Consider the following 20,418-nt stretch of genomic DNA (forward strand, 5'->3'; position numbering starts at 1 on the left):
CTCTTCATTTTTTGTAAAGTTTATTTAACGGTTGCTTGATGACATCATCTTCCTGGATGCACAGATTTCATTTCATGAGATATTTGAAATGAATCCTCTACAAAGGCGGTGATATATTTGCTCACATATTTGCTCACGTAGGTTGCTGGTCCACTGCGAGAAGTGAGAAACTGTCCGACACAACAGCTCTTATTGATACATCCGCCCACATTTAAGAGGAATAATGTGGCATTTCAGACGAACCCACTAGTAAAGCTGTCTTCTGATTCACAGGGTCTCTGGGCAGCGTTCACTCCTTCCTACACACTCAGCAGGGGATAACAAATGTAATTCATTTGCCATATCATTAAACCAAACACTTTAGTCGTGCAGATCACTCGTGTAAATTTAGATGATATAGTATAGCCTACCTGTGAAAAAAAGATATACATAATATACATTTCCATATGTAATTATTCATGTAAAATCACACTATGGTTCAAAAGTTTAGGGTTCGTTCACTAAAATGTTTTTTTTCTACAACCATATGTCTGAAATTGTTTAACTAGATTTGGAGAGCAATAACTGTGCCAACACGTTCATTTCATTACAAAACTGTATATGTCATGGTTCCACTACCATGTCATGTTTTATTCTTGTCTCAAGTGGAGCCATGGCATTGCCTGATGGTTTTGTGTGAGGAGAGATATTTTTGACCCTTGCGGTCTTCCATACTCTCCTCAAGTCGCGTCATTGCCCAACCCTCCTGTTTCATAGTTAGTGTTAATTACCTCCCCTATAAAGACTCCTCATGTTTCTTTGTCTCGTTGCTCGTGCATTGAATGTGTTTATGCTGAATGTGATTACGTGTTCTGGTACGTTGTATGCTGTATGCTACATCTATGCTAAGTCGTTGTTTCCTGTTTCCTGTTTCCCCCGTGAGTAGTGAGTGTTAGTTTAGTGTTCGTTCCAAGTGTTTGTTTTCTTAGTTTAGTTGGTTAGTGTCCTTGTCTTTATTTATATATATATATTATCCTGTCTTGTTTTCCCCCTCGTGGGTTTTGTTTTACCTGTTTGGTTAGTCTTGTTATTTGTTAAATAAATCTGTTAACCCCTTCACCTCCTTGTTTGTTCCTGCCTCTGCCTGCACCTGGGTTCCCACGCCATGTCTCACATGAGAGTTCATGACAGAATGCACGAGCCAAACCGAACCCAGCAGGCAGTCGAGGTGAACTGCTTGCGGTCCCGCCAGGCACGCCACCTCTGCGGTATCCGCCAAGGTAACGACGACCTGGGGACCTACGTTGATAGGTTCCTCGATGCCGCAGAGGAGGTGGTCTTTGGGGAGGAGGAGTTGGCGGTGTTGTTCAGCCGCGGCCTCAGGGATCCTCTGTCACCAGCGGAGATGAGGATGCTGAGACCGCTGGACTTCGATGTCGTGTGGCGGTATGCCACGAACAGGTCGGAGTCCAGGGTCCCAGTTCAGTCCTGTTTTCCATCTCCGCTGGTCGCTATCCCGGAGGGTCGTACCCTGCAGGTCGGGGTTATGGGCATCACCGCTCCCTCCGCCTCATCCGCAGCAGCTTCACCGCCACCATCTGGTCTCCGTGGCAAGCGGGGGAGGAGAACTTCTTCGGGGTCTTCCTCTGAGGCCTCCAACCCCGAACCAGCTTTGCCCTTCACGTCCTTCCTTCAGCCGACCACCAGACGGGTGGCTCGGCTGAAGAAGAAGAGACAACGGAGGGCAGACAGGAGTCCTGTGGTCCCGAGTCCTGTGGTCCCGAGTCCTGTGGTCCCGAGTCCTGTGGTCCCGAGTCCTGTGGTCCCGAGTCCTGTGGTCCCGAGTCCTGTGGTCCCGAGTCCTGTGGTCCCGAGTCCTGTGGTCCCGAGTCCTGTGGTCCCGAGTCCTGTGGTCCCGAGTCCTGTGGTCCCGAGTCCTGTGGTCCCGAGTCCTGTGGTCCCGAGTCCTGTGGTCCCGAGTCCTGTGGTCCCGAGTCCTGTGGTCCCGAGTCCTGTGGTCCCGAGTCCTGTGGTCCCGAGTCCTGTGGTCCCGAGTCCTGTGGTCCCGAGTCCGGTGGTGTCAAACCCCAAATATTTTTTGGGGGGGCGCTGTGGGAAGGTGACGGTCCGTCCGGCACCGAGCCCGGCCCAGCCGCCGTCGGAGGTCGCTGCCCAGCCGCCGTCGGAGGTCGCTGCCCAGCCGCCGTCGGAGGTCGCTGCCCAGCCGCCGTCGGAGAGCGCTGCCCAGCCGCCGTCGGAGAGCGCTGCCCAGCCGCCGTCGGAGAGCGCTGCCCAGCCGCCGTCGGAGAGCGCTGCCCAGCCGCCGTCGGAGAGCGCTGCCCAGCCGCCGTCGGAGAGCGCTGCCCAGCCGCCGTCGGAGAGCGCTGCCCAGCCGCCGTCGGAGAGCGCTGCCCAGCCGCCGTCGGAGAGCGCTGCCCAGCCGCCGTCGGAGAGCGCTGCCCAGCCGCCCGAGTCAAGCCCGGTCCAGCCACCGGCACCAAGCCCGGTCCAGCCACCGGCACCAAGCCCGGTCCAGCCACCGGCACCAAGCCCGGTCCAGCCACCGGCACCAAGCCCGGTCCAGCCACCGGCACCAAGCCCGGTCCAGAGGAGACCGTCAAGTCCGGCTGCCCAGCCGCCGTCAAGTCCGGCTGCCCAGCCGCCGTCAAGTCCGGCTGCCCAGCCGCCGTCAAGTCCGGCTGCCCAGCCGCCGTCAAGTCCGGCTGCCCAGCCGCCGTCAAGTCCGGCTGCCCAGCCGCCGTCAAGTCCGGCTGCCCAGCCGCCGTCAAGTCCGGCTGCCCAGCCGCCGTCAAGTCCGGCTGCCCAGCCGCCGTCAAGTCCGGCTGCCCAGCCGCCGTCAAGTCCGGCTGCCCAGCCGCCGTCAAGTCCGGCTGCCCAGCCGCCGTCAAGTCCGGCTGCCCAGCCGCCGTCAAGTCCGGCTGCCCAGCCGCCGTCAAGTCCGGCTGCCCAGCCGCCGTCAAGTCCGGCTGCCCAGCCGCCGTCAAGTCCGGCTGCCCAGCCGCCGTCAAGTCCGGCTGCCCAGCCGCCGTCAAGTCCGGCTGCCCAGCCGCCGTCAAGTCCGGCTGCCCAGCCGCCGTCAAGTCCGGCTGCCCAGCCGCCGTCAAGTCCGGCTGCCCAGCCGCCGTCAAGTCCGGCTGCCCAGCCGCCGTCAAGTCCGGCTGCCCAGCCGCCGTCAAGTCCGGCTGCCCAGCCGCCGTCAAGTCCGGCTGCCCAGCCGCCGTCAAGTCCGGCTGCCCAGCCGCCGTCAAGTCCGGCTGCCCAGCCGCCGTCAAGTCCGGCTGCCCAGCCGCCGTCAAGTCCGGCTGCCCAGCCGCCGTCAAGTCCGGCTGCCCAGCCGCCGTCAAGTCCGGCTGCCCAGCCGCCGTCAAGTCCGGCTGCCCAGCCGCCGTCAAGTCCGGCTGCCCAGCCGCCGTCAAGTCCGGCTGCCCAGCCGCCGTCAAGTCCGGCTGCCCAGCCGCCGTCAAGTCCGGCTGCCCAGCCGCCGTCAAGTCCGGCTGCCCAGCCGCCGTCAAGTCCGGCTGCCCAGCCGCCGTCAAGTCCGGCTGCCCAGCCGCCGTCAAGTCCGGCTGCCCAGCCGCCGTCAAGTCCGGCTGCCCAGCCGCCGTCAAGTCCGGCTGCCCAGCCGCCGTCAAGTCCGGCTGCCCAGCCGCCGTCAAGTCCGGCTGCCCAGCCGCCGTCAAGTCCGGCTGCCCAGCCGCCGTCAAGTCCGGCTGCCCAGCCGCCGTCAGCACCAAGCCCTGTCCAGCCGACGATCCAGTCGGCCTTCCAGCCCTGGTCCAGCCGACGATCCAGTCGGCCTTCCAGCCCTGGTCCAGCCTGGCATTCCAGCCGAGGACTAGCCCTGCAGTCCTGCAGGGGACTAGGACAGTTCCCCCCAGGACTACCCCTGTCAAGTCCCCTGGGGCTCCGCGCCCTGGCACGTCCCCAAGGGCTGGAACTTTCCCACCCAGCCCTCCCCCTTCTGGACTTCCTGTGTTTTCTTGTTTGCCCCCGCCCCCCCTCCCATGTCTGTTATTTTTGTTATCTCACCCCAACCCTTTCGTAATCATGTCTTGTATGCCTCTTGTTATGTTTAGCTTGTCTGTCTGGTTTTTGTCCTTGTCTAAGTTAGTCTTGTCTTGTTAGTGACCCCTTGATGAACACCTGGAGGTGTTCATTAAAGGGGGGGCTTATGTCATGGTTCCACTACCATGTCATGTTTTATTCTTGTCTCAAGTGGAGCCATGGCATTGCCTGATGGTTTTGTGTGAGGAGAGATATTTTTGACCCTTGCGGTCTTCCATACTCTCCTCAAGTCGCGTCATTGCCCAACCCTCCTGTTTCATAGTTAGTGTTAATTACCTCCCCTATAAAGACTCCTCATGTTTCTTTGTCTCGTTGCTCGTGCATTGAATGTGTTTATGCTGAATGTGATTACGTGTTCTGGTACGTTGTATGCTGTATGCTACATCTATGCTAAGTCGTTGTTTCCTGTTTCCTGTTTCCCCCGTGAGTAGTGAGTGTTAGTTTAGTGTTCGTTCCAAGTGTTTGTTTTCTTAGTTTAGTTGGTTAGTGTCCTTGTCTTTATTTATATATATATATTATCCTGTCTTGTTTTCCCCCTCGTGGGTTTTGTTTTACCTGTTTGGTTAGTCTTGTTATTTGTTAAATAAATCTGTTAACCCCTTCACCTCCTTGTTTGTTCCTGCCTCTGCCTGCACCTGGGTTCCCACGCCATGTCTCACATGAGAGTTCATGACAGTATAAGCATCTCAGGCCTTAACAAGATGCTTGAATAAAATGACAAAAGTACATTTTTGTAAATTATTGTAGACGAAGGGTGGCCACTTGCCACACTATAGATGATCAAATGTAACATTGTTTTGATTTATTCCCAAACTTACATGATTCCATTGTTTAACTGCGTTTACTGTTATATACGCACAAAACCTACAGCCGAGTGATTAGGCTTGTTCGACTTGATTCGGCGCCGCATGATCCGACAGGCGGATGGCATCAAAGCACCGCGAGAGTTATTCGATAAACTATTAAAAATTAACTATTATAAGGTATTGTGATGTTATCCGCCTGACGAGTATTGCGGCGCCGCATCAAGTCGAACAAGCCTATTGACTTCATGCGGCCCTGCGCAGAGCAATCGGTGTATGACGTTGAAGGACCGCGAGAGTAACAGTTTTGGCGGTACTTTGACGTCATGCGCCGATCTGCTCTGCGCACGCAGCACTGCATGAATGAAGGCGAAACATTATGGCTAACTTTACCCTCTTCTACGATTGGAAAATCTATGCACAAAATGACTTGGGTAACGCGAGGCACTTTAATGACTTCAGGGCATACAGTTACCGACAAATGCATTGATTAGAGTTAAACATGTTGAAGATTAACAAACAAGCGAACCATTGCATGATACACTATTTTGTATCTAAATTTATTCAGCGCAGTGAAGCTTCTCCCCCATTAAAAAATAAACAACCGCCTGTGGTTTGCTTAGCGGTCTTTAGTCAGGCTTTTACCCCTTTTAGCTGCTTTGAATGAAGATCCAGTCCGGTGCTGAGGTGAGTCACGTGACTTGACCTGTGCGTCAGGACGCACGGTGATTTTTCGTCACATGACGCGCTGTGCGTACGCGGCGGAATTGTTAGTGAAGATGGCGGACGAGGAGGCCGAGCAGGACCACGGCGAGCGGGTCGACGCTTCCGACGCTTTAAACGCATTCTCGGCGCGTCTGGAAGAGATAGCGGCGACTTTGAATAACAGCGTGGAGTCGCCTGACGAGCGCGCGTCGCAGTACTGCTATGAGTTCTGTCAGGTACGTGCAGATTGTCTGACAAAACACGGCGCAGCTGCACTCATAAACATGCGCACAGCGACTGAAATACGATCACCTCTGTCGTGATAACTAACGCGTTTCTGTGTACAACGAATAATAACAGTACCCTTGATGTTAAAGCACGCTTGTAGCGGGTGTGTCGCGAATTCAGTGTCGTTATTTGTCTCGATCAGTCTGGCTAATGTGTGCATCTCGCGCAGGACTGTAAACAAGCACGCAGCGCACGCACAGCTGCAGAATTAAAGCTACAGTTATATCTGCACATCATCCATCACTGACCGGATGCCTATCAACTATAACTGCACTACATCCTCTGATATCAATGTTCATTTGAACCTTTGCACGTGATCATAATCTAATACACACTTCATTTTACTCACAGCACATCATCTGTCACTCAGTGTGCATAATGAGCTTTACGTCATCAAAATCTGGTACATAATATGTCTCACATTGCATCATAATCTGTCAATGTACATCATCATAATCTGATACATCATCCATGTGCATTACATCAGGTCACTGGTCACTCACTCATCACTTTCATAATCTGGTTCTCACTGCACAGCATCATCTGATGCTCACATCATCATTTACGCTCTAAGGCTGCATGATGGTAAAGATTGGTGTGAAATGTGCTATGATAATGCTTTAAAGTTGGGTCGAAAACTGATCGATCTTTAAAGGGATGATTCCTCTATGAATAAAAATTCTGTCATCATTTACTCACCTCTAGTTGATTCAAATCTGTATAGATTTCTTTGTTATGATAAACACAGAAAAAGATATTTGGAAGAATGCTTATAACCAAACAGTTCTTCCGCCGCTTTGACGACCATAGTCGCAAAAATAACTTTATTTATTTTCTGATCTGTTGAACATAAAAGAAGATATTTTGAAGAATGTAGACTTTGGACTACCAGTTTTCCAACTAGTCAGTGGGGTCCGTTAAGTACTGTTTGGTTACAAGCAAATGTCCAAATATCTTTATCTATGTTCTGTCAAACGAAGACATTAATACAGGTTTGGAACAACTATAGAGTGATTAATTCATGACAGAATGAACATTTTTGGGTGAATTATCCCTTTAACATGGAAAGCTGTTAACCGATGTGTTGGCCCATATACAGAATCCTAATATTAAATACATTTTTATCAGCCTGAAAGAAAAGGCCGAAAGAGGACAGCTGCTTTTATCTTCAGTAAAACATGATATTTACTTTTAAGTTATTTTTATCCAAAAATCAAGCCTACTAATTAACGATTCTCTAATTGCAGTAAGTGAAGAAAAATAATCTCTCTCAGAAAATGATTTATGGCTTTAACATATCGGCCTGGTTTTATTATTGGACAGATACTGATAACAGAAGAAATGACCATTTGTTGGCCCATTCCGATATCGCGCATCCCTAATTAAAATATACTTAAAACTGAAAGAGATCTTTCACATTCCTTCTGATGGTTGATCATTTTCTCACTGGCCGGTATTATCTTTCACACAATATTGATTTCACAATCTGCCACTTGTCATGTGGACTGTGCATTTTTATTGTCTAGAGGAAAAAATTAACTATAAAAATCAAATTGAAATGTTGTTAATAAATCTTTCACTTGACCCGGTGCATTTGTTCAAGTTTAAATGGAATAGCTCAAGCTGTGAGAATATGCTATTGAGTGCACATCAGGTTAAACTGTAAGGATCTTTGTGTGTGTGTGTGTGTGTGTGTGTGTTGATAAATGAGTTGAAATGCTTTTAATGGTTCCTATGTGACATGCACACTGATGAAACATATAGCGGACGAAACATATTCGGATAAAAGCGTCTCCTGAATGTGTAAATGTAAATAGTTTCAGTTAGCAATTCTAAAAAGCATGCATCAACATTCATTATAAGAATTTCTGTATAGTTCTAGAGCAGTTTGGAACTATATGTTTACAATAACGGTCAAACGTTTTTGGACACTTGTGTGAAATGTTTCTCGTTATCTTAAAGAAGGTTTGATCTAAATTTGTATGCTTTAATGCCTGAAATTAGTTTTCAAACAAACATATTTTTTTCATAACAAAACTAGCATTTCTTTTTTAAAAGGACTTCTTTGATTGAATAATGAAGAACATGCAGCCAATAAGAGCACAGAATAGATGGGAACTCCTTTAATATTATTTAAAAAGCGTCTCTTGAAGATGCTTGATGAAATGTCTACGAATTCTGGTCAAAATGTGACAGCAGTGATGATGATGAAGTATAACACGCTTTAATTTATTTTAGTTACAACATAATTCCCATAGTTCCCTTTGATTTATTTAATAGTTTTGATGAGTTTGTTATTATTATAAAATATGGAAAGAATATGAACACACAAGTAAGTGTCCAAAAACTTTTGATGGGTAGTGGGTGATCAGTCCAAGTGCATTTTTTTTTTTTGCGTTGCTGGTTAGTTGATATTACTTCAATTAGACAAAGTAAAATCCAATGTACCGATCTGTTTACCTAACACATTTCTCATCTCACAGTCATGTTTTGTTTGGCTTGTAGTAAAGAGCAAAACATTTTCAGCATGACATCATAGCATCAAGTTTAAACTTCAGTCATTGAAGTGAACCACATCATTATAGTTTGTCAGAGAGATGCTGCTAACCTTCACAAGTTGTTTCATCATCACATGAGAAATCTGAACACGTTTGACCATGTTGACAACAAAACCTTCTGTTTTGGGGAGTCATCAACTTCAATTTTCCAAGCTATAACATTGTTAGACAAGCGTTTTTGCTTTTTGTAATCAGAAAAGATATATGGCAAATTGTGGATAAACATTTGGAGAGCCTGTTTTTTATTTAGTTAATCTTTTTGTTATTATTTCTGAACTTGTAACTGTGATCATACAATCTGTTTCCAGTGTTCATTTGAGCACAACCGTGTACCATATAATGGGAAGTCTTAGCCCCTCACCACCCTTTGACCTTGGGGGCCAATGTACTATAATGATGTTGAGATGCACAGTTAATGAGATGCGTTTGTGTGTTCAACAACAGACATTTGTGCTTCAGTTTTGGTTTTTCAGATAAAGGTGCTGGCATTTTAGTACAAGGCATGTGACAGTACTTAAGGATTATTGCAAGGACTTTTATTGTATAATGTTGCATTAATAGTCATATATCCACTGTTGTCAGTAGCCTTAAATTATTGATTAAAAATTAAAAATAAAGGCTAAAAAATATAGGCTATTCAAGAAGGGAGAGGACTCAATTTTGTATTGACTTGTTTTGCTCAATTTTATTTAAAAGGTATATTGTATCATTGTATTATATATGCGTTTTATGGGTGAGATGCTCTTGCTGTATTTTTTATATAGTAACATAGGACAGTGGTGCTTAATCCTGGTTCTCGCGACCCCCCGCTTTGCACACTTCCCTTATTCCGTTCAACGGTTCGTTCAATACGATCGTAAGTGTCCTGCGAAGTGAGCATCATTCAATATTCTGCCATGATGCCACTTTGAAAGGAGCGTATGTAAGATTCAAGGGGCTTAAAAGTGCACGAGACATATGCAAATCTCATCACTAAGGTTAAATAACTCTTCACATTTCTGTAGTAAGGTTGCCTTGCCTCTTTGGGTTAACCTTCAAAATGTTATCTCTACATATTTAGCATTTATCTTATTTATATTGTCTGAACATGCAAGATATGTTTGGGTTAAGTTTGTGCAATATTTGCTGCACATGTTTTTGTGAGGATATTTAACAGATAACAAGATAACATTTCTTACATTTACAGCACATTGATCACTTCATGATGGGGTTAACCAGGTGGTTATTAAAAATAATGTTACCTGAAACATGTTGTAGTTATGCTTTTAAGTTGACTACTTCAACGTCTAAAAAAATCTAAATCGACATCTTGAATCGGTCAAACACAATGAAAAAATCGATTTAGGATTTTTTTGCCAAATCGCCATGCCCTAATTTAAATAAAACTGGATTTAAAAAAATAATTTCTCCGCTGTTTTTAATAAAAAATCAACCCTGTCTGTTTGATTCAGACTTTGGTGGAGTATGCCAGTCTGTGGAAGATGGAGGAGGACCCGTTACCAGTACTGGAGGTGTACATCATGGCCCTGCTCAGCTTTGCACACGTGTCCTCGTGTCTTTCAGCACAGTGTGAAAAGGTGCCTGTCGTGCTTGAAAGGCTCTCGCTGTAAGTATGCATTTCCTTAAAAATACTTGTTTATCTTTTTCATTTCTTTTTGTCTTCTATCTGTTTTTTGCTTTGTAACCCATGATTTATGTTTCCTGCTGTAGGAGTTGTGTAGAGTTGCTGATTTCTCTGCACCAGAATGTTCCAGATGCATTGTGGGACAGGTTTAGGTCATCTGTAGAGGTAAATCAGAATTTGCATTTGATAGATTTAAGGTCCTCCACATTGACAAAATGTATCTGACAAAAATCAACGAAAGCTTATACAACTGTAAGGTACTGACTATATTGTGGGCTGCTATTTCTTTGTAGATCGCTCATTCTCTGGTACAGGAGTCAGGAATCTCTCAGCTGAGGATGCTCTACACCATCTCGCAAGAACAAGGGATGTGGACCAATCTAACGCTGCAGAGTATCCTTAAAAACGACACGCCACCGCAGGAGAAAGGTGTTGTTGTCCCTCCTCTTTCCTCTTGATCTCTGTGTGAAGAACCAGCAGTCTAATGTTCTTCTTTCATTTCTACAGTTCACGAGTTCCTCACTCAGGAAGGACCAACACTTCTTAAGATGCGAGTCAAGCACCTGATGAAGGAGAGCTATATCGAGCAGGCCGCAGTGCTGGCCAAGACCTGTGCCGACTTCTCCGAGTTTGAAGAACAGGGACACTTTAAGCAAACATACCTGGTTTGTTTGTGCAGCATCGCGCCACAGGAGATTGTGATGGAAGAGGTGAGACAGCGAACTATAAACTTTGATAAACTTTTCGTTTGCATCTTGTCATTCTGCTTTTGCTATAAAGCAGTCCTTCAAAATATATGCCACTTGAATAAAAAGCTATGACTTTAAACTTGAACTTTATTTTCAAGGACTTGAGGATTATTGTCATTGGGCATTTGAACGTAGATTTTCATTCTTCAGAGTGAATCCAAATGTTTTTTTGTCTTCAGCTGGCAAGAGTGGACTGTCGTGATGCTTTAGAGATGATTTGCAACCTTGAGGCGGACAGCGAAGAGAAAGCCGCATTTACTTTATGTTCAGGTTTTTTGACCCGTCAGATTCTTCAAGAGGATTCTTACTGTGCTTGGTACGTTACGACAGTTACCATCGCTAATTTAAAAAATATGCCTTGCTATACGTTTATTTATTTTGTGAATGATTTCATGGAAAGTTTATGTGTGATCTCTTGGCAGGGAGCTGACTCTGTTTTGGGGAAAACTTCTTAAGCGATTAGAACCTTTAGAGCAAGGCTTTTTGGACCGATGCCGTCAAATGTCACTTCTGTCCAAAACTGTGTTCCATCTACTCTTTTTCATTAAAGTTATCCAGTCAGAGGTGAATCTTCCCTTAGCTCTTGTTTCATTTAATTATTTTACAGATGTCTTTGAATTACTAAACGTTACTTTTTTTCCCAATCTATAGATGGATAAAGTTGGGCTTTCCACTTGCATTGATATGTGTATACGAGCTCTCCGATTGGAATCGTGTGAAGGAAGTACCAAGGCCACGGTCTGCAAAACCATTTCCTGTCTCTTACCCACGGACCTGGAGGTGAAAAGGTCCTGCCAGCTGACAGAGTTTCTTCTGGAGCCAACGGTAGACTCCTACTATGCGGTGGAAACTCTTTACAATGAGCCGGACCAGAAGCTGGAGGAGAAAGATCTACCAGTACCGAACTCGCTGCGTTGTGAGCTGATCTTAGTCCTCAAAACCCAGTGGCCCTTTGATCCTGAATTTTGGGACTGGAAGACATTAAAGCGTCACTGTTTGGGTCTTATGGGAGAAGAGGCATCTATTGTGTCCTCCATTGATGAACTGAATGATGGCGACCCTGAGGGTTCAGAAGAAGATGCGAACATGTTTTCTGAGGATTTTAAGGATGTGTCTCAGTGCTTTGTGGAGGCAACAAATGAACTAAATGAAATCGCAGATCATAGGCAGAAGAACAGAGAGATGAAAAAGTTGAGAGAAAAAGGCTTTGTTTCAGCGAGGTTCAGAAATTGGCAGGCTTACATGCAGTATTGCGTTTTGTGTGATAAGGAGTTTCTTGGTCACCGAATTGTGCGACACGCACAGACTCACTTTAAAGATGGATTCTACAACTGCCCAATATGTTTAGAGACTTTTGAAACAAAAGAGACTCTCGAACCACACGTCGCATCGCACGTGAAACTTTCGTGCAAAGAACGTCTCGCCGCAATGAATACGAGTAAAAAATTGGCCAACCCAAAAACCGCTGCTCCTGTCATAGCTGCTCTGAAGGCTAAAAGTGGCGAAAATCAGATGAGCAAGGCCAAGACAAAAAACAACTGCAACAGGGACTCCGACAAACTTTTTAACGGACATGCCAATGACAAAGAGCCCTTGGACATCAAGGAAGGCAGCGAAGGGAGTAGTTGCCCAGTTCAAAGCTGCAGAAGGGGATTCAAATATTTCCGAAATCTCATTGCTCACGTGAAAGATCACGGGGACAACGAAGAAGCAAAGCGCTTCCTTGAAATGCAGAGCACAAAGGTAGTGTGCCAGTATTGCCGTCGTCAGTTTGTCAGCGTTGAACACCTAAATGATCACCTACAGGTCCACTGTGGAACGAAACCCTATATTTGCATACAGCTCAATTGCAAAGCCAGTTTTGACTCTAATGCTGAACTCATTGTACATAAGAAAGAGCACCCGGGGTTCAAGGCAAGGTGTATGTTTCCAGGTTGTCGCAAGATTTTTCAAGAAGCCTACAAATTGTACGACCATGAGGCACAGCATTACAAAACATTTACCTGCAAAGCACCAGACTGTGGTAAAGTGTTTCATTGTCAGACTGAGTTAGATATACACGTAGAGAGTCATGTCACAAAAGAGGAGGTCCCGAGCTCTGACGAACTGCCAACTGAACCTCATGAAGACCAATGGAATGAAACGCATCAGAATTCTGTTCAGTCAGACCCCCACTCGGCCACACAAGCCTACAGCGCAAATCCTCCAGTGGATCGTCCATCTGGCACCCTGGAAGTAAAGCATTCTGTAAACAATATTCTTAATAGTGTGTTGGAACTGTCCACTCAAGAGTGTGTCCATCCTGAAACAGGTCAACCTCAAACTCCCATCCATCATCCGATCCCTCAAACGAATGACCACCTGACGCAGACAGCCATGAGCACTCACATTTCTCACTTGACTCAAATCGGACCAGAGGAATCTCTGCTGGAAGCCTTGATGAGTGATTCAGATCCCATTCCCTCTACGTCTTCATACCAGAGTGTATTAGAGGACTTTCTACCTGTTCCAGCAACTGATGCTTTGAACGGTCAGCTTCAGACGACAGATTCTGCTAAGACTCCTTCATACAACAATACCAATGGAGTATATGGACAATACACTCCTATTCCTTTAGGTCAGGTTCAGACGCAGTATTCCAGCATGTATAATAGTACCATAACGTCTCCAACGCACGGTTCCCACAATGCAGCACCTCTTGTGTCATTGGGTCAAATGGTTCCAGCTATTTCACAGACACTTAACCATCAAATAGCTCCCTTGACAAGTAATGGACAAGCGTGTGAGAACAAGTCCGTGCAATCTGTAAACACAAACAACACTACCCAAGTGGTGAAAGAGAGACACAAATGTCTTTTCGATTCATGTACACGGGACTACAGCTCTTATAGAAGCGTAACCAAACACATGAAAGCTGTTCATTGTGATTTTTACACGCAGTGGAAACTAGCAAAAAAGAACAAAGTGGAAATGCCATCAACACTCCGAACTGTTTCTAAAAAAGGAAGTCTCAATTCAAGTCAACAAGACCAGCTTGCTCAAAAAGTTCCCGCTCCTGCTGTTCAACCGCAAAACCCTCATGCCCAATCCACTCCCTACTCAAAAAACTGTATCAACTCGGGCTTTCCGTCTGTGGCCCCTGGCATAACTGCTCCTACAGGCCATATTCAAACCAATCATATGGAAAATATATTGGATCCCATTGTGATCTCTCAACTTGGTACAAATCAGTCTCACAGGGCAACAGGTCACTTGTGGGACACCAGGCACAATTCAGCCCTACAACAACATACATGTCATTCTCAGGAAATGACTACAAACATTAACACCCTTTCAGGCAGTCATTTCACTCCTCACATGAACACAGCATCTACTGAAGGTGCCCAGCATAGAGGAATGAGCTATTCTACTTTACATCCTAATAATCCACCCGCACCTGCCTTAGTAGACAGTGTTCAAAAGCTAAGTGTTGACAGTTTGAATCCACTTGGCAGTATTAATCAACCTCAACAAGTCATGGGTTCGAATATGATGGAAGCTGTTAATTCTGTAGCAGATCCAAATTTGTCATCTGCTCAAATGACTCTGTTGCCTCCTTACACTGACAGTGTAAGCATCTCAATTCCGAAAGATCCCTTAGCGTCCTCCTACTCTCAACAACAAAGTGACGGTTCATTCTTATCTGTGCCCCGCACCGAGTGTGCAGTGAGCTTGAAGACAGAACCAAATTTAGATTTTCCTCTTTCGAGCAACATAAGTGCCCCATCAAATGAGAGTTCTCCCGCTCCTCGGAATAACACTTCGAGTGTGTCAAACAATGGGGACAAAAAAGTCAAACGAAGCAGAAGAACAAAATGGCCAGCTATTATTAAAGATGGCAAGTTTATCTGTTGCAGGTGTTATCGAGAATTTCAGAGTCCTAAATCTCTTGGTGGGCACTTGTCAAAGCGTGTTCATTGCAAACCATTCGATGAAGCTGACCTGACGTCAGACCTTCCCAGCTCCTTTCTTGATCTTCTCAACTCTCCTCATCCAACACCTCCTTCATACGTGAACCTGCCAATCCCTGCGCACCCGCCGATAAGAGGTCGTCTTGATCCGAAATTGTTTCCCAATGTCACGTATCCTCAAGCTAATGGCTCCACGAATTTTAGCAGTGATAAACAGATGGAGGAAGGGTTCAAGCAGAACTCGTCAAATGTGTGTGTGAGCTCTGGACAAGAACAGCTTCCAAATGCCTGTGGTGGATATACTCAAAATAATCGAATGTCAGAAACTAGTGTTATTCAGCACACTGGTAGTGTGAAACATCATATACAACCCAGATACCCTGACAGCTCCAATCCACTTTTTACAGATGCTATTAGTGATCCTCTTCTTTCTAAGTTGTTGGCTGAAGATCACTCGACATCCACCCTGAGTAGTGGTTCTTCAGAGCAAGTCAGTCAAATTCTTCAAGCTGAAACTGTAAATAAAATTGAGACGACGGAAAAATCAACCATTAGCAACGCAAGCGTGATGTCAAATGATGGTCTTTTGGCAGCCATGGAAAGTCTTGCTCAGAATTTGGTGTCTGAAAAGAGCGTCAAAGAAAGACTGCGTGAACAGATATTGGCAGGAGACCTTCACAAAATAAACAGTCTGCCCCGTGGCTCGAGCATTGATAGTTCCTGCTCACAAATTTCTGTAGCAAGTCCTGTGCCTAGGGAGACACGGTGTACGTCAAACTTGATTCCGGATGCAACTCAAGGTGAGCAGCAATGGAACACTGCTGGGACTTCCGCCGAGACTGTTTTGCAGTTGGGGGATGGCATTCTAAATGAGGGCTTATCTCAAACCAATTCATCCATGTCTTTAGGACATGGTGTGAATGAGACTAACGATACGACCAAAGCCATCCCTGATGAAATATCGGTAATCCAAAAATCTTTTGAGAAGCTTGACCTAGACAGAGAAATGGCTGAAGATACCAGAACTGTGGAACAACCTAAAACGAGTGATGTAAAACCCAATAAACCAGAGTCCAATGATTCAGCCATTGAGATGTCGACTTACGAGAAACCATTTGCATGTGACGCAAACGGTTGTACTTACAGAGCAATGACAAAAGATGCGCTTTTTAAACATCTTATCAAACTGCACAATTACACGGACAACATGCTTGCTGAGGTAAAAGGTCAATGTAACGTCTCCCCTTTCAGCTGTCAGATATGTAACAAGGCGTTCACACGCAACTCCAACCTCAGAGCTCATTATCTGACCATTCATAACTTTTCACAGGAAGACATGAGGAAATTGAAAAGCAAGCGTCATCCTAATCAGAGGTTGGTGGAGAGCGATAGCGGAAGCCCTTGCCCAACGCCAGTTGTGTGCAGTCAATTCAAAAACATGACGGATACAGGTCAACAACAACAAGTAGTTACATCCGGGACATTAGAAGCCGATATAATGAAGAAAACATGCATCAGTCCATCGCTTGTCAAGCAGTCTGCTGTTGTTCCTCAAAGCAAACATCCTGGAATAGCAAAACAGACTTTAATTTTGGAGAGTCAGACACCCATAAAGCCATCAGTCCTCGTATCTGTTCATTCTTCTGTGACTCCAAGAGTAGATCAGCATCCGAAGACGTGGTTTCCCGGACATTCCAATGGATCCCCGCTCAAAGAACTTCCGCCTACTCCTCCCTTAACCCAAAATCCATCAGCACAGGTACAGATAGAAAACCAGCCCCTGGATAAAAAGCCCAAGCCTTGCAAGCCCCGCCTGCCAAAGCCAAAAGAATCTCCCAAGAAACCGAAAGAGAAAAAATCAGAGATGGATGATAGCTTTAGTCCTTACAGACCGTATCGTTGCGTTCATCATGGCTGCGTGGCAGCTTTTACTATTCAACACAATCTGATTTTGCATTACAAAGCGGTGCATCAGTCTGCTTTGCCTAAATTTGAGGTGTACAATCAAGATGAGCAGATCGATGAAGAGGCGGAGGAGAAGGATAAGAATGAGGAGACCGAGGATAAACCTGATGGTGAGATCAAAGAGGTGGATGAGTTCAGGTGTCAAGTCAAAGACTGTTCTTGCATTTTCCAGACAGTTCCGGACTTGCTCCAGCACTACCTTCAGCCACACAAGTTACCCCTTGAGAAAGCTGGTGCCATGATGTGCAGCATCAACTTGGGCAGGTTTCAGTGCGATCAACCCGACTGCTCAGAGATGTTTACAGGATTCTGGAAATACATTAACCATGTGGATAAAGAGCATAAAGACATCAAAATCTCTAAAGTGGAGCCAGTGGAGGGCATGTTCAGATGTCAGGTGGAGGGTTGCGAATGCGCTTACAGCACGCGCTCCAATCTACTGCGGCACACCATGAAGAAACACCATGACGTTTACAAACGGCTGCTAATGAATCCACGGGAAGGCAGCAGGGGTGGTAAACTCGGTCGTCCTAAGAAATATGATGATGCTGCTGATGTCGTCGAGAAAGAAAACAGAGAAACAAACAAGAAAACGATTAAAAAGGCATGTCCGAAGAAGTGCAAAACCACGAAAAACAACTGGACCAAATATGGGAAACCCATTTTGAAAACCCAAGAAGAAGCCTCAGCGATGTGCACCAAACGATTACAGCTGCAGTATGCTTGTATGATAAAGGGATGCGAAACGGTGACCGGGTCAGAGCGAAATATAATGAAACATTACCTCCAGCATGGTCTTCCAAAACAGTACCTAGAAGAACAGAGGAGCAACTTTATCCACTGTAAAAAGTTACCTCGCTCCAGATATAAACGTATCGCATCCAGAAGTGACGACACGGATAAGTCGGAGGAAAGTTCAGTCGAGACGTCTGACAACGACGAAGTCGCTGAGCCCGAGCCGAGCGAGTCCGACTTCTCAAAACCCACGTCTGAGAAAGAAACCACAGAGGATCCCGATCTGTCGGATAGCAAGCCTTCCACGGACACGTGTTCAGAGATCTCCGTAGTGGTTAAACGCCGGAGGGGACGTCCACGCAAGGGTGAGATAGTAAGGAAATCATCGGGACAGAATAGGACGGCGAGACTGCGGACTCCAAGGAGTTGCACAGTCAGTTATGTGGATTTAAACTCTGATTCCACATCCTCCAGCACTATGACCCAGGAAGACATCTCCGATCAGAACATGCCTTTAAATTCATTCAAGCCCATGGGATTCGAGGTGTCCTTTCTTCAGTTTCTGGAGGAATCACGGACATCCAAGAGAAAGGCAACGGAACAGATGAACGGAGGTTCACGTAAACGGACAGCTGCTTTCCAACTAAAGACCGCCACGATCGTGTGCAAAAGAGCGGATGCAGAAATGCCTTCGCGGGATATCCTGAAACTTGTGGAATTTAAAAATCCCCAAAAGTTGACCGCTCTCAGCAACGTCACATTTGAGGTGCAGAAAGTGTTCTCTGGCGTCTTGGAGCTTCTTCTCAAGCAGCTTCATGAAATGAGACCGTCGGTGATCCTTGAAAAAGAAAATTAATTTATTGAACTCAGGATAAGAATGATGACTGCAAATTTATGCCCAGAAAGAAATGAATGCTGAACAGTTGTAGCTGCATTTCAAGATAAACACTAAATGCCCGGTATCATAATGGTCCCCAGTATGATGTTTATAACTCATGACTGTGTTATGACTATGTTAGGCTGACTTTATAGTTGCAGTAGATAATGAAATACCTCTAAAGCATGTATGTCCTTAGATAAAAGTGATCAGCGCATTTTCTTGCCTTGATTTGGAAAGTTGATTTGGTTCTTTATTGAGTTTTGGATAGACTTTGTAATATTCCATTGGACTTTTTCGATCCAGCGAAAGTGGTTCAGTTCTGATGTCATGTGGCGTGTATAATTCGTAACCGTTTTGATCCCGTTCACCCTGTAAATCTGAAATTTGTCAATAATGTTGTGTCTGGTACTTTGATCAACTACTGCCACCAGCAGTCCGTATGTTAATCAATGGCAACCAATTTAATACAGCTTGCTTTTTGGTACTCGGTTTTGGTCTCTTTTTTCATTGCTATGTCAGCAGGAACCCAGGACATGAGTTTTACTAGTGTATTGTGTGCCCTGGTAAATCATATGCATCAAGTAAACTTTATTTAGTTAATTTACATAATGCACTCAAAGTGCTCTTTTGCAAAACAATAATTTTTACGTCATATACTAAAAAAGTTTTTTTTACTTCTGTTCATGATGTCTCAAAATAGCATAGTTGAGTATACTTGGGTTCTTTACATTTTTGGGGGTGTATATTAAGAGTAAGATAAGCGCGTGAAAACAGAGTACTTTTAGTGCATTTAGATGTATTATATAGTTTGGTTGCATTGTGTACCGGTGCTACGGTGACAACGCGATGCTAAAGCTTCAAAATACCCGTCATGCCTCTCTATTTTTTAAACGGTTGTATTGTAGTACCGTAGTTAATGTTGCATATGGGCATTGATATTCATTTCAACACTTGTATCTCCCTTTGTGCGGTGTTTATCTCCTAAATGAATGTGTGTTTTGAATGACTCGGACGAGTTAATGATTCAAATTGGCGTTTGAATGAGCTGGTTAAATGATTCACTAACTCTGAGGACAATAGATGCTACCTACTGGCCATCTTAGTTGTGCATTTAAAGTAAGCCTAATATTTTCCATTATATATATAACGCTGCTGTATCAATGAATTTTTGTCCCACATTTAAATAAGTTCCCACGTGAAAAATGATCTAGTGTCCTTTAGTATTTACTACAGTAAACTACTAAAACTCATAGATACTAGTGTTTTTGAGTCTTACCATAGTAAATAAATATTGAAGTATTCTACAGTATTTGCTACAATTTATCCAATCGCTACAGTTAAAGCAACAACATATTCTAGTGCAAAGTATAATACAGTTTACTGTAGTAAATACAAAATGTTTAATCTAAATCAGTGTTTTTTGTATAGATTTGAATTATATGGCACAGCATCGTAATACTACTTGGTATCGAGATACTTTCGCTGGTATAGTATCGTAAGACATGGTTATGGTACTGTGACAACCCTATTATGTAGTACACGTTTTTTTTTCACCTGGGTGTCCTGTATTAATTGTAAATACTCTTAAAGTACTTTCACTGAAAAACTGTGCGCTGATACACCTCACCGTAACCCAACCTTTATCCCAAACCCATAACCAAATGTTAAGCTCGCTCGTTGAAAAGGAGAGAAATCTTCAGTGTGATCAAGTCTGTTTCTATGATTCCGCATTATAATTAATGTTCTGAGATGTTTGTCAAAATGAAATTCTTGACATTCTTTTATTTGCAGTGTGATATTTTTTCTTTGTTGTGAACAGGACGTTTTGAGAAAACAAGGTTTTATCTACAAAAACAAATGCAAAGTATAAACTTTGAGCCACGCTATCACACAAACAAGGCCACTTATAAAACATTTCTTTTTAATGTGTGTTTTTACTACAAAGTGAAAAATTATATGTGTGGACAGTGCTGCCCAGTTAATTTAGAAATATAGAGTTTAAATCCCAGTATTTTCTATGTAAATATGTAGTATGCAAAGAATCTCAACGGCCTTTACAACATATTAAAGGATACTTCACCCAAAAAGTGAAAATT

At 44.8% G+C, this 20,418-nt stretch overlaps 1 protein-coding gene across 1 annotated transcript; it reads left to right on the top strand.

Annotated features, from left to right (window-relative positions):
• Positions 1–5,224: 5,224 nt before the first annotated feature.
• Positions 5,225–18,806, top strand: znf292b (zinc finger protein 292b). Its single transcript, XM_056764901.1, has 8 exons — positions 5,225–5,809; positions 9,871–10,025; positions 10,130–10,208; positions 10,337–10,472; positions 10,551–10,753; positions 10,972–11,108; positions 11,215–11,356; positions 11,444–18,806. Exons 1-8 carry the CDS (start codon positions 5,609–5,611, stop codon positions 18,296–18,298), a joined length of 7,908 nt encoding a protein of 2,635 aa, XP_056620879.1. The 5' UTR covers positions 5,225–5,608; the 3' UTR covers positions 18,299–18,806.
• The last annotated feature ends 1,612 nt before the right edge of the window (positions 18,807–20,418 follow it).

The sequence above is a fragment of the Triplophysa dalaica genome, chromosome 13 (genome assembly GCF_015846415.1).
Source record: "Triplophysa dalaica isolate WHDGS20190420 chromosome 13, ASM1584641v1, whole genome shotgun sequence".
NCBI lineage: Eukaryota > Metazoa > Chordata > Actinopteri > Cypriniformes > Nemacheilidae > Triplophysa > Triplophysa dalaica.

Coding starts and splice junctions, on each gene's coding strand:
- znf292b (XM_056764901.1), top strand. CDS start 5,609: ATGACGCGCTGTGCGTACGCGGCGGAATTGTTAGTGAAGATGGCGGAC. Junction 10,209..10,336: donor GGTTTAGGTCATCTGTAGAG/GTAAATCAGAAT, acceptor ATTTCTTTGTAG/ATCGCTCATTCTCTGGTACA. Junction 11,357..11,443: donor TTAAAGTTATCCAGTCAGAG/GTGAATCTTCCC, acceptor CCCAATCTATAG/ATGGATAAAGTTGGGCTTTC.